At 40.6% G+C, this 15,823-nt stretch overlaps 1 protein-coding gene across 5 annotated transcripts in view; it reads left to right on the top strand.

The window, feature by feature from the left end:
- The window catches only part of Mc2r (melanocortin 2 receptor), a 17,430-nt gene extending 6,747 nt beyond the window's left edge, over positions 1 to 10,683 (top strand). For 2 of the 5 annotated variants that reach the window (XM_021214982.1, XM_021214985.1), the window contains exons 2-3: positions 7,601 to 7,712; positions 9,245 to 10,683. In XM_021214982.1, coding sequence (XP_021070641.1) covers positions 9,342 to 10,232 — 891 coding nt within the window. In that variant the 5' untranslated portion in view covers positions 7,601 to 7,712; positions 9,245 to 9,341 and the 3' untranslated portion in view covers positions 10,233 to 10,683. Of the gene's footprint in view, positions 1 to 2,901; positions 2,950 to 5,854; positions 5,936 to 7,600; positions 7,713 to 9,244 lie in introns of all 5 variants that reach the window. The other 3 variants (XM_021214984.1, XM_021214983.1, XM_029547186.1) reach the window with 3 other exon arrangements.
- Positions 10,684 to 15,823: the final 5,140 nt, after the last annotated feature.

The following is a 15,823-nucleotide window of genomic DNA, read 5'->3' as shown; positions in this document are numbered from 1 at the left end:
CACACCTATGGTTTCCTGATCTTTGACAAAGGAGCTAAAACCATCCAGTGGAAAAAAGACAGCATTTTCAACAAATGGTGCTGGCACAACTGGCAGTTAGCATGCAGAAGAATACGAATTGATCCATTCTTATTTCCTAGTACAAAGCTCAAGTCTAAGTGGAAGGTTGGTTTTAAAACAAGTGTTCAGCAGAAAGTACTAGCAACAGGTGGATGACATGGAATCCAGCATGGTGGGGTGAAAGAACACAGCAAACAGCTGGCACTTAAACAATATTGTACTACACAAGTGGTAGAGTAGAGCCAATAAAGGTTTATGACGCCTTTAAGCCCAGCAGGGAGAAGTGCTCCATTCAGTTTGGGAAAATATGATCGGCCAGGATGGGGAGTTTCTCGCTGGCCAAGGTTAAGATCAGCCAGGCAGGAAGGGGATAGAATGGGTGCTTCTAAGGCCCTCCTCCAAGGAGCTCTCCAGACCCCAGAAGTACCTGGGCTCCTTATCCATTTAGCAGTAGAAAGGGAGAGCTCGGCTGGCCAGACACTCATCTCTCCAGTCCCATTCCCCTGCTCTTTCTGCTCACTAAGCTGCTGTGCTTTGCCCAGTGTGATCAAACGTTTGACTTTCCAATTCCTCTGAAGGTGCAGAAAGAGAGAGAGAGGCTCCCTCCAAAGCCTGTCATAGGGGATTCCCCCACAGAATTCAAGTGGGTGTGCACTGGCTTTGAAGCAGGCAGCCACTCCTTAGGATGATAAGGAACTTTTCTATAAAATCCGGGAGAGTAGACATGAGCTGCTCACAGGAATCCTGCACCTAGCTGAAGAAATCATAATTCTTTTAGAATGGCATCCTTCCTTGGATCTTCTCCTTCATCTCATAGAGTGCTGGTTAATAATAGCGAGGCTTGGTGGCACATGCCTATGAGCCTAACATTCAGAAGATCAAGGTAGGAGAGTCAAATTGTAGATGGAATCAGGCCACATATCATGATCCTGTCTCAAAACAAAAACAAATCCAGCCCCATGAGCGTGTTTCCGTATGGTGCTATTTTAACTATTTAGTGCCATAAATCACACATTGTAAGATTAAGTAAACTGTCCACATTGCCTCAAGGATAAAGGAAAAGGTCTTTCTGGAGACAATGCTTGGATCTAAAGAGAAGGCTGTGAAGGCAGGTTGATGTCAGTTTTAAGGAAGAGATATATGGTGTGTTTCTTTTGGTTTAAAACAAACACTGATGGTGTGAGGAAAGATGGCTTGAAAAACTACCAACTGCTTCTCTGCCTGTTATGGAGACACCAGTTCCCTGGAAGCTGAAGGGAACATCTGCACAGCTAAACAAAGGAGTCTTAGGCACCCTACCGTTACATCTTCCTCTCCTTCAACAAAGGCTTGCCATCAGCTGACAGATTAGCTTGTGCATCTCTACTGAGCAGGTCCTCCCTCGGTGTCTGGAGAGAACTAAGCTCCAAGACCTGCTGTGGATACCGAAATTCATACTCCCTCATAGAAAATGGTTTAATCTACATGTATCCTATTATACACGTTAAATCCTGTCTAGATTTCTTGTGATAGCTAAGATAATGGCATTTAAGTGGTTGCTAAACTTGTGTTTGAGGAATGTTGACAAGAAAAAGTCTGTACATGCTCAATAGACCTAATAGTTTTTTGAAATCTGCTTTTTTTTAAAAGTTACATTTAAATTTTTACCTGTATGTGTGTGGGGGGAGGGGGAGGAGGGAGGGAAAAAGGGAGAGGGGGGAGAGAGAGAGAGAGAGAGAGAGAGAGAGAGAGAGAGAGAGAGAGAGAGAGAGAGAGAGAGAGAAACATGCCATGGCATAGGTGTAGAGATCAGAGAACAACTTACACAAATTCTCTCTTCTCACCATTTGGGCCCTAGGAATTAAATTCAAATCATTAGTAGGCTCGGCCACAAGCATCTTTTCCTATTAAGCCTTTTCACCAGCTGTAAATATTTTAGAATATCTTCAACCAAAGCATGGCTAAATCTACAGATACAAAGCCAAATATAGAACTAACTATATGTCTTGAATAACAATTTCAGCTTAATAAAAGACATTTTTGATATTTGCAACCTGATCAAGATTGTCAATGAAGTTATAACTAGGTTATTTTATAGACCAGTGGTTCTCAGCCTATAGATCACTACCCATTTGGGTCCTGAATGATCCTTTCATAGGGGTCACCTAAGATCATCAGAAAACACCAATATTTACATTACAATTCATAACTGCATCAAAATTACAGTAAAGAAGTAGCAACAAAAATAATTTTATGGATGGGGGTCGCCACAACATGAAGAACTGTATTAAAGGGTCTCACCAGTAGGGAGTTGAGAACCACTGTTGTAAACATTGGTTTACTTTAGAATTTATACAAAGAAAGCATAGGACCTAAAATAACCTAGTGTAACACTAAAAAAGAACCATGCAGTCAGAAGATTGACATTAACACTACTTTAAGACATGATAAAGCTACATTCAACCAGGCTGGGTAGTTCAGAAGACTGAGAGCAGAAAATGACCCACAAAGATATAGCCAGATGATTTAAATGTAGGTAAAAGAACAATTCAGTAGAGAGAGAGAGAGACAGAGACAGAGACAGAGAGAGAGACAGAGAGAGAGACAGAGAGAGACAGACAGAGAGAGAGAGAGAGAGAGAGAGAGAGAGAGAGAGAGAGAGAGAGACTATTCATAATTGTTACTAGAACAGTTTAATATTTTAGGTGGGAAAGAAATAAATCTAGAAATAAAAATTAAGAGAGAGAGACAGAATGGAATGAGAGAGGGGAGAGAGATTTTCTGCTGCAGGGAGATAGCTCTCCCCACAGTAAAGATGGGTCTTCCCATATCAATTAATCTGATCAAGATAATCTTTTACAGGTTATTCTAGACTCTGACGAGTTGACAACCACAATCCTCTACCTTCAAGTAGGTATAACATTTATTGTCCGTCTCTTAAATATGAATTGTTCCCAGTGACTTTCTTCTAAAACCTACATTTTGGGAAGGGTAAATAGGGGAATAAACATACTGTGGGACATCTAAAACCACTATTGTATGTAGGTCATATGACCTACAACAACACTGAAGAGTCATGTCGATGATATGTCTTACTCTTGTGGTCATTTTTTCTCAAAACTTTAACCTCAGTCCAATCATTAGAAAAACATTAGACAAAAAAAAAAAAAAAAAACAAAAACGAAATTTGGCAAATTCTATAAAACACTTAACCAATGCTCCATTAAAATTATCAAGATCATTTTAAAAAAGGAAAAGCCTTAAAATTTTTTACAGCAAGTAGGAGTCTAATGATTTTGCCCTTGAGTAAAGTCAAAATATTATACTAGATGAGAGACTTGTAAGCCACTGAGCAAATACAAAACTCAGATTTTAAGTTGATAACAATGTTATCCTATTGGTCCATTAATTGTGATAAGTGGGTCACAGTAATTCAAGATGTTAATAACCAGAAACGGGGTATGAGAATATATGAGAACTCAGTGACATTCAAATTTTTCCATAAATTCGGAATTTTTCTGAAATAAAATGTTTTAAAAAACTAATAATTCTGCCAATCAACACTACCACTAAGTGTTTTCAATACTGACGCTCAACTACACAACCTCACACACAACAAGCAATTGCTCTATAACTGAGCTGTGTTCTAGCACACACCACTAAGATCTAATGTATATCTTCTACATTTTTTCTGTAATTTTTTTTGCATGAAATAGATAGTTACAGCCTTCTTCATTATTAGTGGGGTGCTGAAACCAGGCTCTCTAATGGATGCCCAAATCCCCAGGTGTTCAAGTCTTGAAGTAGATGGCATAGAATTTTTTGAGAATCTATAAACACATGTCTATATACTTTACCTTGCCTCTGGATTAAGTCTAATATACAATGAAAGAGCTATATAAATAATTTTTATACTATGCTGTTTAGGAAATATTGACTAGGAAACACATGTATATGTTCAGTATAGTTGCAGTTGTTTTTAATATTTTAAATCCCTAGTAGATATGGAATCTGTAAACACCATGGGTCCTGTGTGTGTGTGTGTGTGTGTGTGTGTGTGTGTGTGTGTGTGTATGTGTGTATGTGTGTATGTGTGTGTGTGAGACATATATATATTCTCTGTATCACTGAACTGGGATTTTAATCACATCTATCTTATAGATCTGGTAGAGTTTATTTAATCTATCATTGATTAGAAATGATTTGTGTTTTTGTTTTACATTATTATAATGATAATTAAATGGACATTACATGCAAGCATTTTTGTTTACATCATTGATTGTTTAGGAACCTGGAGTCACAGTCTGCCAGGGTGATAGGTCTTGGAGTATGATGGTCTTGCAGTATCATATTAGACCCGTATCTGTCACCTTCTGTGCACTTCTTGCTTTAGACTTTTAGTGATAGCAAGTCTTCTAATTGAGAGGCTAGAAGTAATCTATCTCTAAAAGCTTTCACACTTCTTAAACATGATACACTTACTAGAATAATGTCACCATCTATGTTTGGAATATTTCATAGATATGTTTTAAAATGTACTTCACGTGATTCTTGAGCTCACTATATTACCAAGGCTGTCAATAAATTTGTGATTCTCCTATTGCCATCTCCAAGTGTTCATTAGTAATGTTGTTTTGAGACAGGACCTCATGAGGTCAGGCTGGCCTCAGACTCTCTATGTATCTGAGGATGGTCTTGAACTTCCTCCCCTCTTACCTCCACCCCTAACTGCTATGATTACAGGTGTGTGTTATGAAGCTCAGTCTAAGTGGATGGAGCTAGGGAGCAAGAAATCACAACTTTTAAGCATGCTAGGTAAACACTTCCCTAAGTGGCCTACATCCTTAGTCCACTAAAGATGGGTTTAATTCTGAAAACAAGAAGCGCTCATGAGGAATAATAGCCCTTCAAAGAGGATGATTTTGCACATTTTGTTAATTGTGCAAGCTGCAAATTTAATTTTTATGTTGTTTCTAAAGTTAGCTCATTCTTAATCATTTTCATTCACACATAGCTGTTGTGCATGTTTATGGGAAACAATGTGATGATTTAGTGCATGCACTTCATTGTGTGCCCTGCTCAAACTGGGGTAATTAGCATGTATATCAATTTAAATATTTATGATTTCTTTGTGGTAAGAATATTCAAAATCTTTTCTCCTGGATCTTTTGAAATGTATTATTGACAATAATAATACTGATACATAGGCACCTTACCATACAATGAAATGCCAGATCATAGCCCCATATCTAACTGTAACTCAGTACTTCACTAAGCTCTCTTTAGTCCCTATCCTAAGCCACAGAGTTATTACCAGCTCCTCTGAGATGAAACTTTTCAGATTCTGCAGAAGAGTGAGATCAAGTTTATGTATAAAATTTTAAATTCCTAGATGTGTTTATGTTTGCATTTTATGAAACAACTCCAATCCTAGGTTTCCACGAAGCCTTTTCAAATGTCTTCAGTGTTCCTTGTCCCACCCCCATATCCCTTCCTCTAGTCTGTCCTCCCATCCCCTACTCATTTGCCTTTCTTGCTCCATTATTCTCCTGTAGCCCTTTATACTGCTATATTCTATCTCTCCTCTCTGGTCACCCCCTCCATGGTTCATCACCAATTTCCTGGCCTCCATGCTATTCCAAATGGATCACACAATATCTGAAGATTCAAAGTGAAAAATCCACAAATGAGAAAAAATCTGCAAAGTCTATGGTTCTGGATTACCTTAGAATGATTGTTTCCGGCTTCATTCACCCATAAATGCCATAACTTTGTTTTTCTTAATATTTTCTAAATAATGTTTTATTGTGTAAAGGTTCTGATTTTTAAAAAAAAAAAAAATCCACTCATCAGTTGATGGATGTCTTGGCTGTTGTGAACAGAACAGCAAGAGCAGGTGTATCTGTGGTGGGATTTAGGGTCATTAGAAAAGATGCCCAAGAGTGGTATAATTGAGATGTGTGGTAGCTCTATCTCTAGCTTATAAAGGTTTCTATGCTGATTCTTATAGCGATGAGTAAATGGTCCCCTTCCCCCATACTCACACCACCATCTGTCACCACCATTTGGGGGTATATTTGTCTGGTTGTTTGATCTTAGACATTCTGACTTGGGTAATATAAGATCTCCATGTATCATGTATTTTTGCATTTCCATGGTGGCTAAAGATGCTGAACACTAAAAATAAAGCTTTCTCAGCCATTTGTATTTCACCTTTTTTGACAACTTTCTGTCTAGTACCATGCCCCGATTTTTAACCGGGTTGTTTGTTTTCTCAATGTTTAGGTTTTCTTCATACTAATATAAACAAACACATATTTAAAAATTAAATGGAATTACCCCAGAAGGAAGTAACAGTGCCCCCTCTGGATACCACATGCTAACAAACAAAAAATGCCAGGAATGAATTACCTCTTTTTGGAATTATTCAACAATAAGGTCCCATAGGTACCCAAACATTAAAGGCTATTGTCATTGCTATTGAGTAGCCTCTAAATGTGACAGTAAGGCTCTGTTGCTGACAAGAAATGCATGCTAGTGCAGTAATGGCATGACTGCCACGGCAGTGACCAACTATCTTCTGATTAGATATAAAGTCGGCCCTCAGGGAGAACCTTCTACTATTGTTTTGCTAAATGGCCATTGTATTAAACCATCTCCTAACAACTTATTATTACCAGATATTAGTGTATCTTTCAGATCTCATTGAAGAAGTTTCTTTTTGCAGTAGATTGGGTGTAACAGAGACCTATGACTGATCAAGGTGCATAGAATGAGAAATTAAAGAATGCTCATCTCTACATGGGACTTCTATATCATGCTCCCACCTTTCAAGGCTCAGGGATCGTTATAGAAGAGGGAACCGAAAGACTGAAAGTGCCAGAGGCAATGGATGACTACAAGGGAATAGTGCTTTTCAGACACATCAGGGCAGTTCACATATGAACTCATAGCACTCGTGACAGCATGCACAAGGTCTACACAAGTTCAAGCCAGACAAAAATCCTATTACAGAGATGTTAAGTTACACAGAAGACTCACCCCTGCTTGAGGAGGTAGTTGATAACTGCTTGTTATCAATTGGCAATTGATAATTGTGATAACCAAGAAGAAGGGAGAGAGAGAGGGAGAAAGAGAGGGAGAGGGAGGGGGAGGGGGAGNGGAGAGAGAGGGAGGGAGGGAGAAAGGGAGGGAGAGAGGGAGAGGGAGAGGGAGAGGGGAGGATACAATAGAAGGCCACATAGCCAAGAGTACCTGGGAAGCATAAATTGTGCTTACTGGCTTGCTGTGTTTTGAGTTGGGTTGGGTTGGGTGGGGTTGTTTGGTTTGGTTGGTTTGGTTTAGTTTGGTTAGGTTTTAAATAAGAAGAAGACCCAAGGTTGTGTGGGTCTAAAAGAAGGGAAGAATCTTGGAGGGGTTGGGGAATGGGATTGAGTAAGATCAAAATTCATTGTATAAAATTTAAAGATCTCATTTTAAAATGAGAAAGGAAACAACAATTTCAACAACAAAAAATGTTAAAATTTTTTCCATCGTTTATAATTTGAAAATTTTCCCTTAGCCAGCAAGCCGGCCTTTCAAGCACTAGTGACAGAGCAGAGGAGAGGAGCATTACTGGAAAAGTTCTCAGCACCACAGATGATTCGGGTGTTTCCAAGGCCCTTCTCAGCCAGGTACGCAAATCAGTATATTAAATGCTCGATATAACTAGTACTGAGGGCTGTAAAATAAGTAAATAATGAAGCTTCAGGTCAGGAAATCTCTTCTACAATTTATTGTGACAAAAGCCACAATGGTAGAACAGTCACACCACTGCCTTCAACATCAGCACTGGGCATCCCTACCCATCAACATGTTTACCCCGCTCAACCACAGTAGAGAGCAATGCATGGCCTCATTTTGGGTCCCCTATCAGTTAAAATTAGAAGTCAAGTCAGGTGGCAGCTTTCACAGCTTTCCTCAAAGCTGTCAGTGGTTTCATGCCTAATCAACTAAAAGCAAAGATGAAAGAGGTTAGTTAATCTGAGATGCCAAGAGAGCCACCCCTAGTTCATCCGAAGGTAATTTCAGAAAGCCCCATCCCACCCCGAATAGTCACACACGCTCCTTCTTTCAGCTTAGCCTGGCACCTTTGCCAGCCTGCACAAGCCTCTTCAGTTCTGTTTCTAGGAGCCTACACTGGCCCATTAAGATGCGGGGCACACAACGGTCAGCAGCCAGAATCTGACTGCCTGATAAAACTTGCATGTCCACTCAGTTCAAGGAGATCGGTTGGTCTCCAGAAGAACAATAAAACAGAAACCTCCAGATCACAGAGGAACTGACATGCCTTGGTTGACTTGTCACAGAAACCTCCAGATCACAGAGGAACTACCATACCTTGGTTGACTTGTCTTTGGAAAGATTTGAGGGGAGCCCTGGAAAGCACTAAATCTACCTTGGGGGACAGCTAGGGGTATTATGGAAACTATCAGACATCTACAGAGATTCCAATCACCCTGAGAGGCCCTTCCTTGTTTCCTGGTTCTTGGTCTTTGGGTCTTGCTCTTGCTTTGAGACTTTGAGTCTTTATGCTGCTAAAGGCTGGTGTTGAAATCCTAAGTTCAAGAGATCTTCCCACATTGGCTTCCTGAGTAGTTGAGACTACAGGTGCACTTCCCTAAGCCCAGGTCCTAAGAGCTTTAGAAAGTCAAGTAATAACATGCATTCTGGTCATCTTTGAGAATGGCTCTTTAGAACCCTTGTGATTAATGTCATTATCCCGGACTATACAGTCAGATTGTGGCTCAGAACGGTAACGTGAGGAAAAAGACCTTAAGGTCTCATCAGTTCCCAGACCCCATCAGGACATTCAAGTTCAAGAACATTGTATGTTTTCCTCTCCTTTTTATTATTCTTTCATCCAAGGGCTCACTGGCACTCACTCTAACCTATCACACACAACTCATTCACAAGATCTGAGAGGGAATGGAAAAAGAGCAAAGGATACGGTTTCATTATCATCTCATGGCTCAAAAGTCCACATTACTCATAAGTTGGTTAATACGAGGGCTTACTAAAATGTTTTATTTAAATTACCACACTGTAATAGTTTTTTTAAAGAAGGAATATAGTTTTCTTAGAGATAATGCAGCTTGCTTTTATTTATTTATTTATTTTTAGTCATTCTGCAATATGTGTTCTTATGTGTTCTGTTTAACCTCAGATCCTTCCACACAAAGAAGACATTCTGAAGAACCAATTGAGTTTTCTGTAGGTCAGCTGCAAACACCACCCCCATCTTAACCACCAGCAGGAAAAAAATGAAGCATATTATCAATTCGTATGAACACACCAATGACACCGCAAGAAATAACTCCGATTGTCCTGATGTAGTTTTGCCAGAAGAGATATTTTTCACAATCTCTGTCATTGGCATATTGGAGAACTTGATGGTCCTTCTGGCTGTGATCAAAAATAAAAATCTCCAGTCCCCCATGTATTTTTTCATCTGCAGTTTGGCCATTTCTGACATGTTGGGCAGTCTGTATAAGATCTTGGAAAACATCCTGATAATGTTCAGAAACATGGGTTATCTCAAGTCTCGTAGCAGTTTTGAAAGCACAGCAGATGACATCATTGACTGCATGTTCGTCCTCTCTTTGCTGGGCTCTATCTTCAGCCTGTCTGTCATCGCAGCTGACCGTTACATCACCATCTTCCATGCCCTGCAATACCATAGCATTGTGACCATGCGCCGCACCATCATCACCCTAACAATTATCTGGATGTTCTGCACGGGGAGTGGCATCACCATGGTGATCTTCTCCCACCACGTCCCCACAGTGCTCACCTTCACATCACTGTTCCCTTTGATGCTGGTTTTTATCCTGTGTCTCTACATTCACATGTTCTTACTTGCCCGCTCCCATGCTAGGAAGATCTCTACCCTTCCTAGAACCAACATGAAGGGTGCCATGACACTCACCATCCTTCTTGGAGTCTTCATCTTCTGTTGGGCCCCCTTTGTGCTCCATGTTCTCTTAATGACCTTCTGCCCAAATAACCCTTACTGTGTTTGCTACATGTCTCTCTTCCAGGTCAATGGCATGTTGATCATGTGCAATGCAGTTATTGACCCCTTTATATATGCCTTTCGGAGCCCAGAGCTCAGAGATGCATTCAAAAAGATGCTATTTTGCAACAGGTATTAGTAGAATTTTTGATCCCAGCTTTGAGTATTGTAAATGGAGCAAATAACACAACAGTCTGACATGGACCAGTGATTCTTCTGACCAGTCTTTCCTTCTTTGACAGATGGGGATGGTCCCACTGACTTGTGTTTACCATAACTGCCTTTCTTATTAACAGTCTTACTGTACCTGCGTTTTTATATTGTATCTAGAGAGATGAAATGTTGTGCTAAACAGGAAAGTTTACAAAGTACACATAGCATGCAAATGTGAGGACTTTGGGATAAGCAAATATTTGTTCTTCTGTGGGTACCTGGCAAAACTATCATTGGGAGGCCGTTCTGAGCAGGAAGCCATGGTAACCAATTCTCTAGAATTTAAAGTACTTTTTAAACATTTGACTAACTATATGTGTTAATCAGATTTCTATGTATGTGACAAATACATGCAATCAATCAACTTTGAAAGAGGAAATGTTTATTTTGGTGCATGGGTTGTTGAGGGTTTGGTTTATGGTACCTGGCAGTTGCTTTGGGTCTGTGGTGGAACAGTACATCATTATGGGACCTTATAGTAAAATGACTCGTAGTAGCAAGAAACAATGACAACAACAACAACAAAAAACAGGCGTCCTATAGTCTTCTTTGATGGTCAAACCTCAATGAACTAAGATTTCCCACTAGACCCCATTCTGGTGGCAGCAAACTAAAGACCAAGTCTTTAAGATTCAGGGATCACTTACCCAAACCACTAAGAATAGAAACTGTAGTGTACTTGTAAAGCAAAGATGCTAATTAATTGTCACAGCTAAATAGCCCATCTCTCCTGTAGTCAGCTTTGAGTTCCCAAGAAGAAATGAATCTTCACCATGAGACTTCTTTGCTCAGTCAGGACCCCACTTCATCTTAAAATCCCTCCCTGTTTCAGTTTTCTCAAGGTTTAGAAACAACAACAACAACAAAAAAGGATGAAATCCAGTTTTAACCTGTTTGAGTCCTATTCAGGAATGTATAATGCCTTACTGTATTAGAAGAAGGAACAGCCAAACTACTGTATTAGACTGTATTAGACAGCCAAACTTGGTTCTTCTGTCCAAATGTGTAAGTAATGCCCCAAAAATGTATTTCATAGCAAAAGAAGAAAAAGGGAGGTGAGTGTATAGAGGTAAAAGTGGAGGAAAGGAGAGAGAAAGAGATAATAGAGTGGAGAGGGGAGGAGAGGCGAGGAGAGTGGAGGGGAAAGGAGGGGAAAGGAGGGGACGTGAAAGGATGGGAGGGGAGGGGAAGGAGGGGAGAGGAGAGGAGAGGAGAGGAGAGGAGAGAATCAGAGTCAGAAACATTTTGAAGTATGGAAAAATCTTGCCTTCTGTCTCCAAATCCTATAATATAATAAGTTCTGAAGAAACCAAAGTAAAAGATGTGGGATACAAATAATATGATTTTTTAGGGACTTGGGGGTGTGCTGGAAGTCACAAAATAAAAGAAACTCATACTTAGGGAAAGGGAAAGGACTTACATGCTTACATACCTAGATAGAAAAATATGGGACTGATTTCCACAATGGCTGACCTACCTAACATTCCTATTGACACTGAGAATGCCCATTTTCCACTGTTATTTGTCAATTCATTGTATAAATGAATAATTTGTTGTTTTGTTATTGTGTGCTATCTAGGTTTACCCAAACTGCTGATCATACTAGCAATGCTTCTATGAACATTCTTGTGTGTGAACGTGCAAAAGAGCTTCTCCAGAATATGTTCATTCAATAGACACACTTCAGTTTAACTAGAGAAATTGAAAACTGTCAGGCCAATCATCTTTCTTGTCCCTAGGGTGCCAAGACTCCAGTGTGCCTGTATCTTCCCCACTATGCCCTCAAAGTCTTAGCACTCAACAGATGTCTGATGCCCACCTTCAACTACTCATGAAACTGAATGAACTGTCATAGTGATCACTATTTATGTTTCATAAAAATCTTGCTCATAACTTTATATGACGCAGCACAAGGCAAGACCTGGGCCAAGTAGTGGGAGTGGGTGGGTAGGGGAGCAGAGGTGGGGGGAGGGGTATAGGAAACTTTCAGGATAGCATTTGAAATGTAAATAAATAAAATAATAAAAAAAAATCTTGCTCATGAGCTTCAACGGTCCACCTTAGAGATTCCAGGGTGAACACTGATAGATATTTGCAAGTAGAGTTCTTATAATTTTTGTCTTTTCCCCTGTCTTGTGTCTACAGTACAGTGGTGAAAAGAAAGAAAGATTGAGGAATTCTTTGTGCTTTGTATAATTTTAAGTAGAAATACATTTAACTTTTTTTCCAATATGGGGCTCATCCTTTTGAAAGTTTCAAACTAAAGATTTTGTTCCCCCACATCATTTCCTAACAGTGCTTTTATCATAAATCCACATCAATTTTTAGCATTTTCAGCAATAGCTGAGCATTTGGGAAATTAGTACATTAATAGGTTTCTTTTAGAACTGATCAAAAACAAACCACAAATAGTGTGATATTAAAGCAATTATGAATAAAGCTAAAATGTGTCACTTGACAAGACATATACTGAATCATACTTTTATATGTTCAGAAGATTTTATACTAATATGACTTAGTAAATATTTTAGATGGAAGATGATGAATTGTATGAAAGAGAAAACAGTAGAAAAACAATAATTATGGAAGGAGAGGTCATGAATTTGAAGGTGAGTGTGAAGAACATGGAAGTAGCTATAGGGGAAGTAGGGGAACATGTCAATATAGTGCTCATGTGTGGGAAGCAGATGTGACCACACCCCATGATCCCTGTTTACCAAGAACCTGAGCCTGCACACTTGGACAATCCTGTGCTGTCCACCTGATAAGTTACTGGCCTATCACCATGTGCCCTGGCTGAACTCTGGTTGGATGCAGAAGAGGGGGGAGGGAATAGGTCAGAGGACTGATTAAAAAACAAAAACAGGATGTGCCCCGGGGGGAGGAAGGAGAATGCTGTTTTGAGAATGTTGTTTGAGAAAGCTGTTTGAGAAAGAAGTTTGAGAAACCTTCCTTGGCATTTGTGTCATTTTTCCCCATCTCTGTTGGTTGGAGTTTGGGGTTTGTGGCATCTGGTGGCCCGTATGGGGAAGAAAAGAAGAAAAGGCCAAGAAAGAAGAAGAAAAGAAAGAAAAAGCAGAAGCCAGGCGGAAGGAACAGGAAGCCAAAGAAAAGCAAAGACGGGCTGAATTAGAAGCTGTTCAGTTGGCTAAGAAGAAAGAAGAGGAAGAAATTAGAAAAAGGAAAGACAGAAACTTTGGAACTCGTGTAAGAGCTGGAACGAGAGAAAGGAGCTGCAGGGGAGTTCCATGGTAAGTAAGAATTAATCTAGCACTAGGAAGAGGCTCCCCAGTGGAGAACGAAGCTAGGTTCCCGGTAGAGGGATGAAGTTAAGCTCCCAGTATAGGGACAAGTTAAGCTCCCGTGGTTACGGGACCGAGTTAAGCTCCCAGTACAGGGACAAAAAAAATCTCAGATACGAAGCCATGGGATCCGTGCTTCAAAAGTGAAAGTAAAAACCACATTAGTGCAGCTTCTCAAACAAAGTGGAGTTAAATTCAAAAATGAAACTCTAGACAAAATTTTGAAAACAATAAAGAGGTACCCTGGTTTCTAGAAGAGGGCTATGTGAACCCCAATATTGGGAACAACTAGGTCGAGACTTGCAGGCAGCAGATTCGACTACCCTATTTCTGTTGGGCATGCTAGCCATTTGGAATTTAGTCAAATTTTGCCTGACAAACAAGAGTGGAAAGTATGCTACTGAGATAGAAAAAGGGGTAGAAGCATTAGAGGAAGTAAAGGAGGCTATGTCTCAACATAGTGATCAACAAAAAAGAAAGGAGGCTAAAAGACAGGAGAGTACTGATGAGAGTACAGAGGAATCTTCAGATAGTGGAGATAAAGTAGCTAGCATATTATCTAAGTTGAGCTTTAAGCGAGGAAGACCACCTGAGCACTCGGCGCCTCCCTTATCCTTGCCTCCTCCTTATACAGGGAACAAAGGGAGTGAGGGGAAACTCAACATGTTTCGGTATGGCAAAATCTGCCTTCCCAGTATTTCAAGACCAGCAAGGGCAGCAATATCATGAGTCATTAGAGTGGAAAATGATTCAAAAACTTAAAGAATCAGTAACTACTTATGGCTCTCAAGCTCCCGTCACTGTAACCCAAGTGGAAGGATTGCAGAAATTCTGTATGAATCCTTTTGATTGGCAGAATTTATGTAAGGCAGTCTTATCTGGAGGGGCCTATTTAAGTTGGAAGGCTGCATACCTTGAATATGGTCTTGAACAGGCTGCCATGAATGCCACCAATGGCCAGCTTGCTTGGAGCGTAGACATGCTCATGGGGCAAGGAGACTTTGTGAACAACCAGACAGGATATCCTCTACAAGTAGATGAACAAATTAATAATTGTGCCCTCAAGGCATGGAGAATGCTTTCAGGGACAGATCTAGGATCCAGCTTGTCTAAAGTTATACAAGGGGAGAAAGAATCTTTCTCCGATTTTTTAGCCAGGATGGTTGAGACTGCAAGTAGAGTCTTCCCAGATGTGGATGCAGCCATGCCACTCGTCACACAATTAGCCTATGAACAAGCCAACAAGGCTTGCAGGGATGCCATACGACCCTACAAAAATAAGACAATGGATGTCTGGATAAGAGTGTGTAGAGATGTCATGGATACCCCTCTTACTNATCAAGGGTTGGCTGCAGCTATTTTAACAGGCATACAAGCTGGTCAACAAGGTCAAGGAAACCAGCCTACTGCTCGGAAGGGCCTAACCGGTGGATGCTTTTCCTGTGGCCAGGCTGGGCATTTTAAAAGAGATTGTCCCAATTGCCCGCGGCCAACTAATGCAGCTCCTGTGAGGCGCCCGAAATTATGTCCACAATGTCGTAAAGGTAATCATTGGGTGGGGGACTGCCGATCCAAGTGGGATGTAGATGGTCATCCCCTTGAGCCAGCCCAGACAGGAACCAAGCCAAAAAACAGACCACGGGGCCCCCTGCCCCAGGGCCCTCAAATATATGGAGCACTGCAGCAAACACCCACCCCGTGGCCCATCCTGCAACAAGTACCTAGACGCCCTTGAATGAGGGCGCCCCCAGAAGAGCTACAACAGGAAGTGCAGGATTGGACATCTCTACCACCACCAGACTCATATTAACCCCGGAGGTTGGGTGGGGGCAAGTAATTACTTCTGATTTTAAAGGTCTTATCCCAAAAAATACAGAGGGGCTATTATTAGGATGCAGTTCAGCCACTTTAAGAGGACTAATGGTGCACCCTGGAGTAATCGATCCTGATTATGAGGGAGAGGTGAAGATTATGGTCTCATCCCCAAGAGGAGTGTCCGCAATCTCACCTGGAGATAGGAGAGCACAAATTGTGTTACTCACTAGCTATCATGCTCACTTTCCTACAAAAGGCCTAATAAGAGGAAAGAAGGGGTTTGGATCCACTGGGGACCCAGGAGTATGGTTCTCTATGGATTTAGAAGAGTGTCCCCTTTATAAATTAAAGATACAGGGAGTTACCATTTGGGGATTATTAGATTCTGGAGCTGATAGGA

Source organism: Mus pahari, chromosome 15 (genome assembly GCF_900095145.1).
Source record: "Mus pahari chromosome 15, PAHARI_EIJ_v1.1, whole genome shotgun sequence".
NCBI classification, from domain to species: Eukaryota; Metazoa; Chordata; class Mammalia; order Rodentia; family Muridae; genus Mus; species Mus pahari.
Note: the sequence above shows the minus strand (reverse complement) of the source record. Positions and strands in the feature narration are given on the sequence as shown.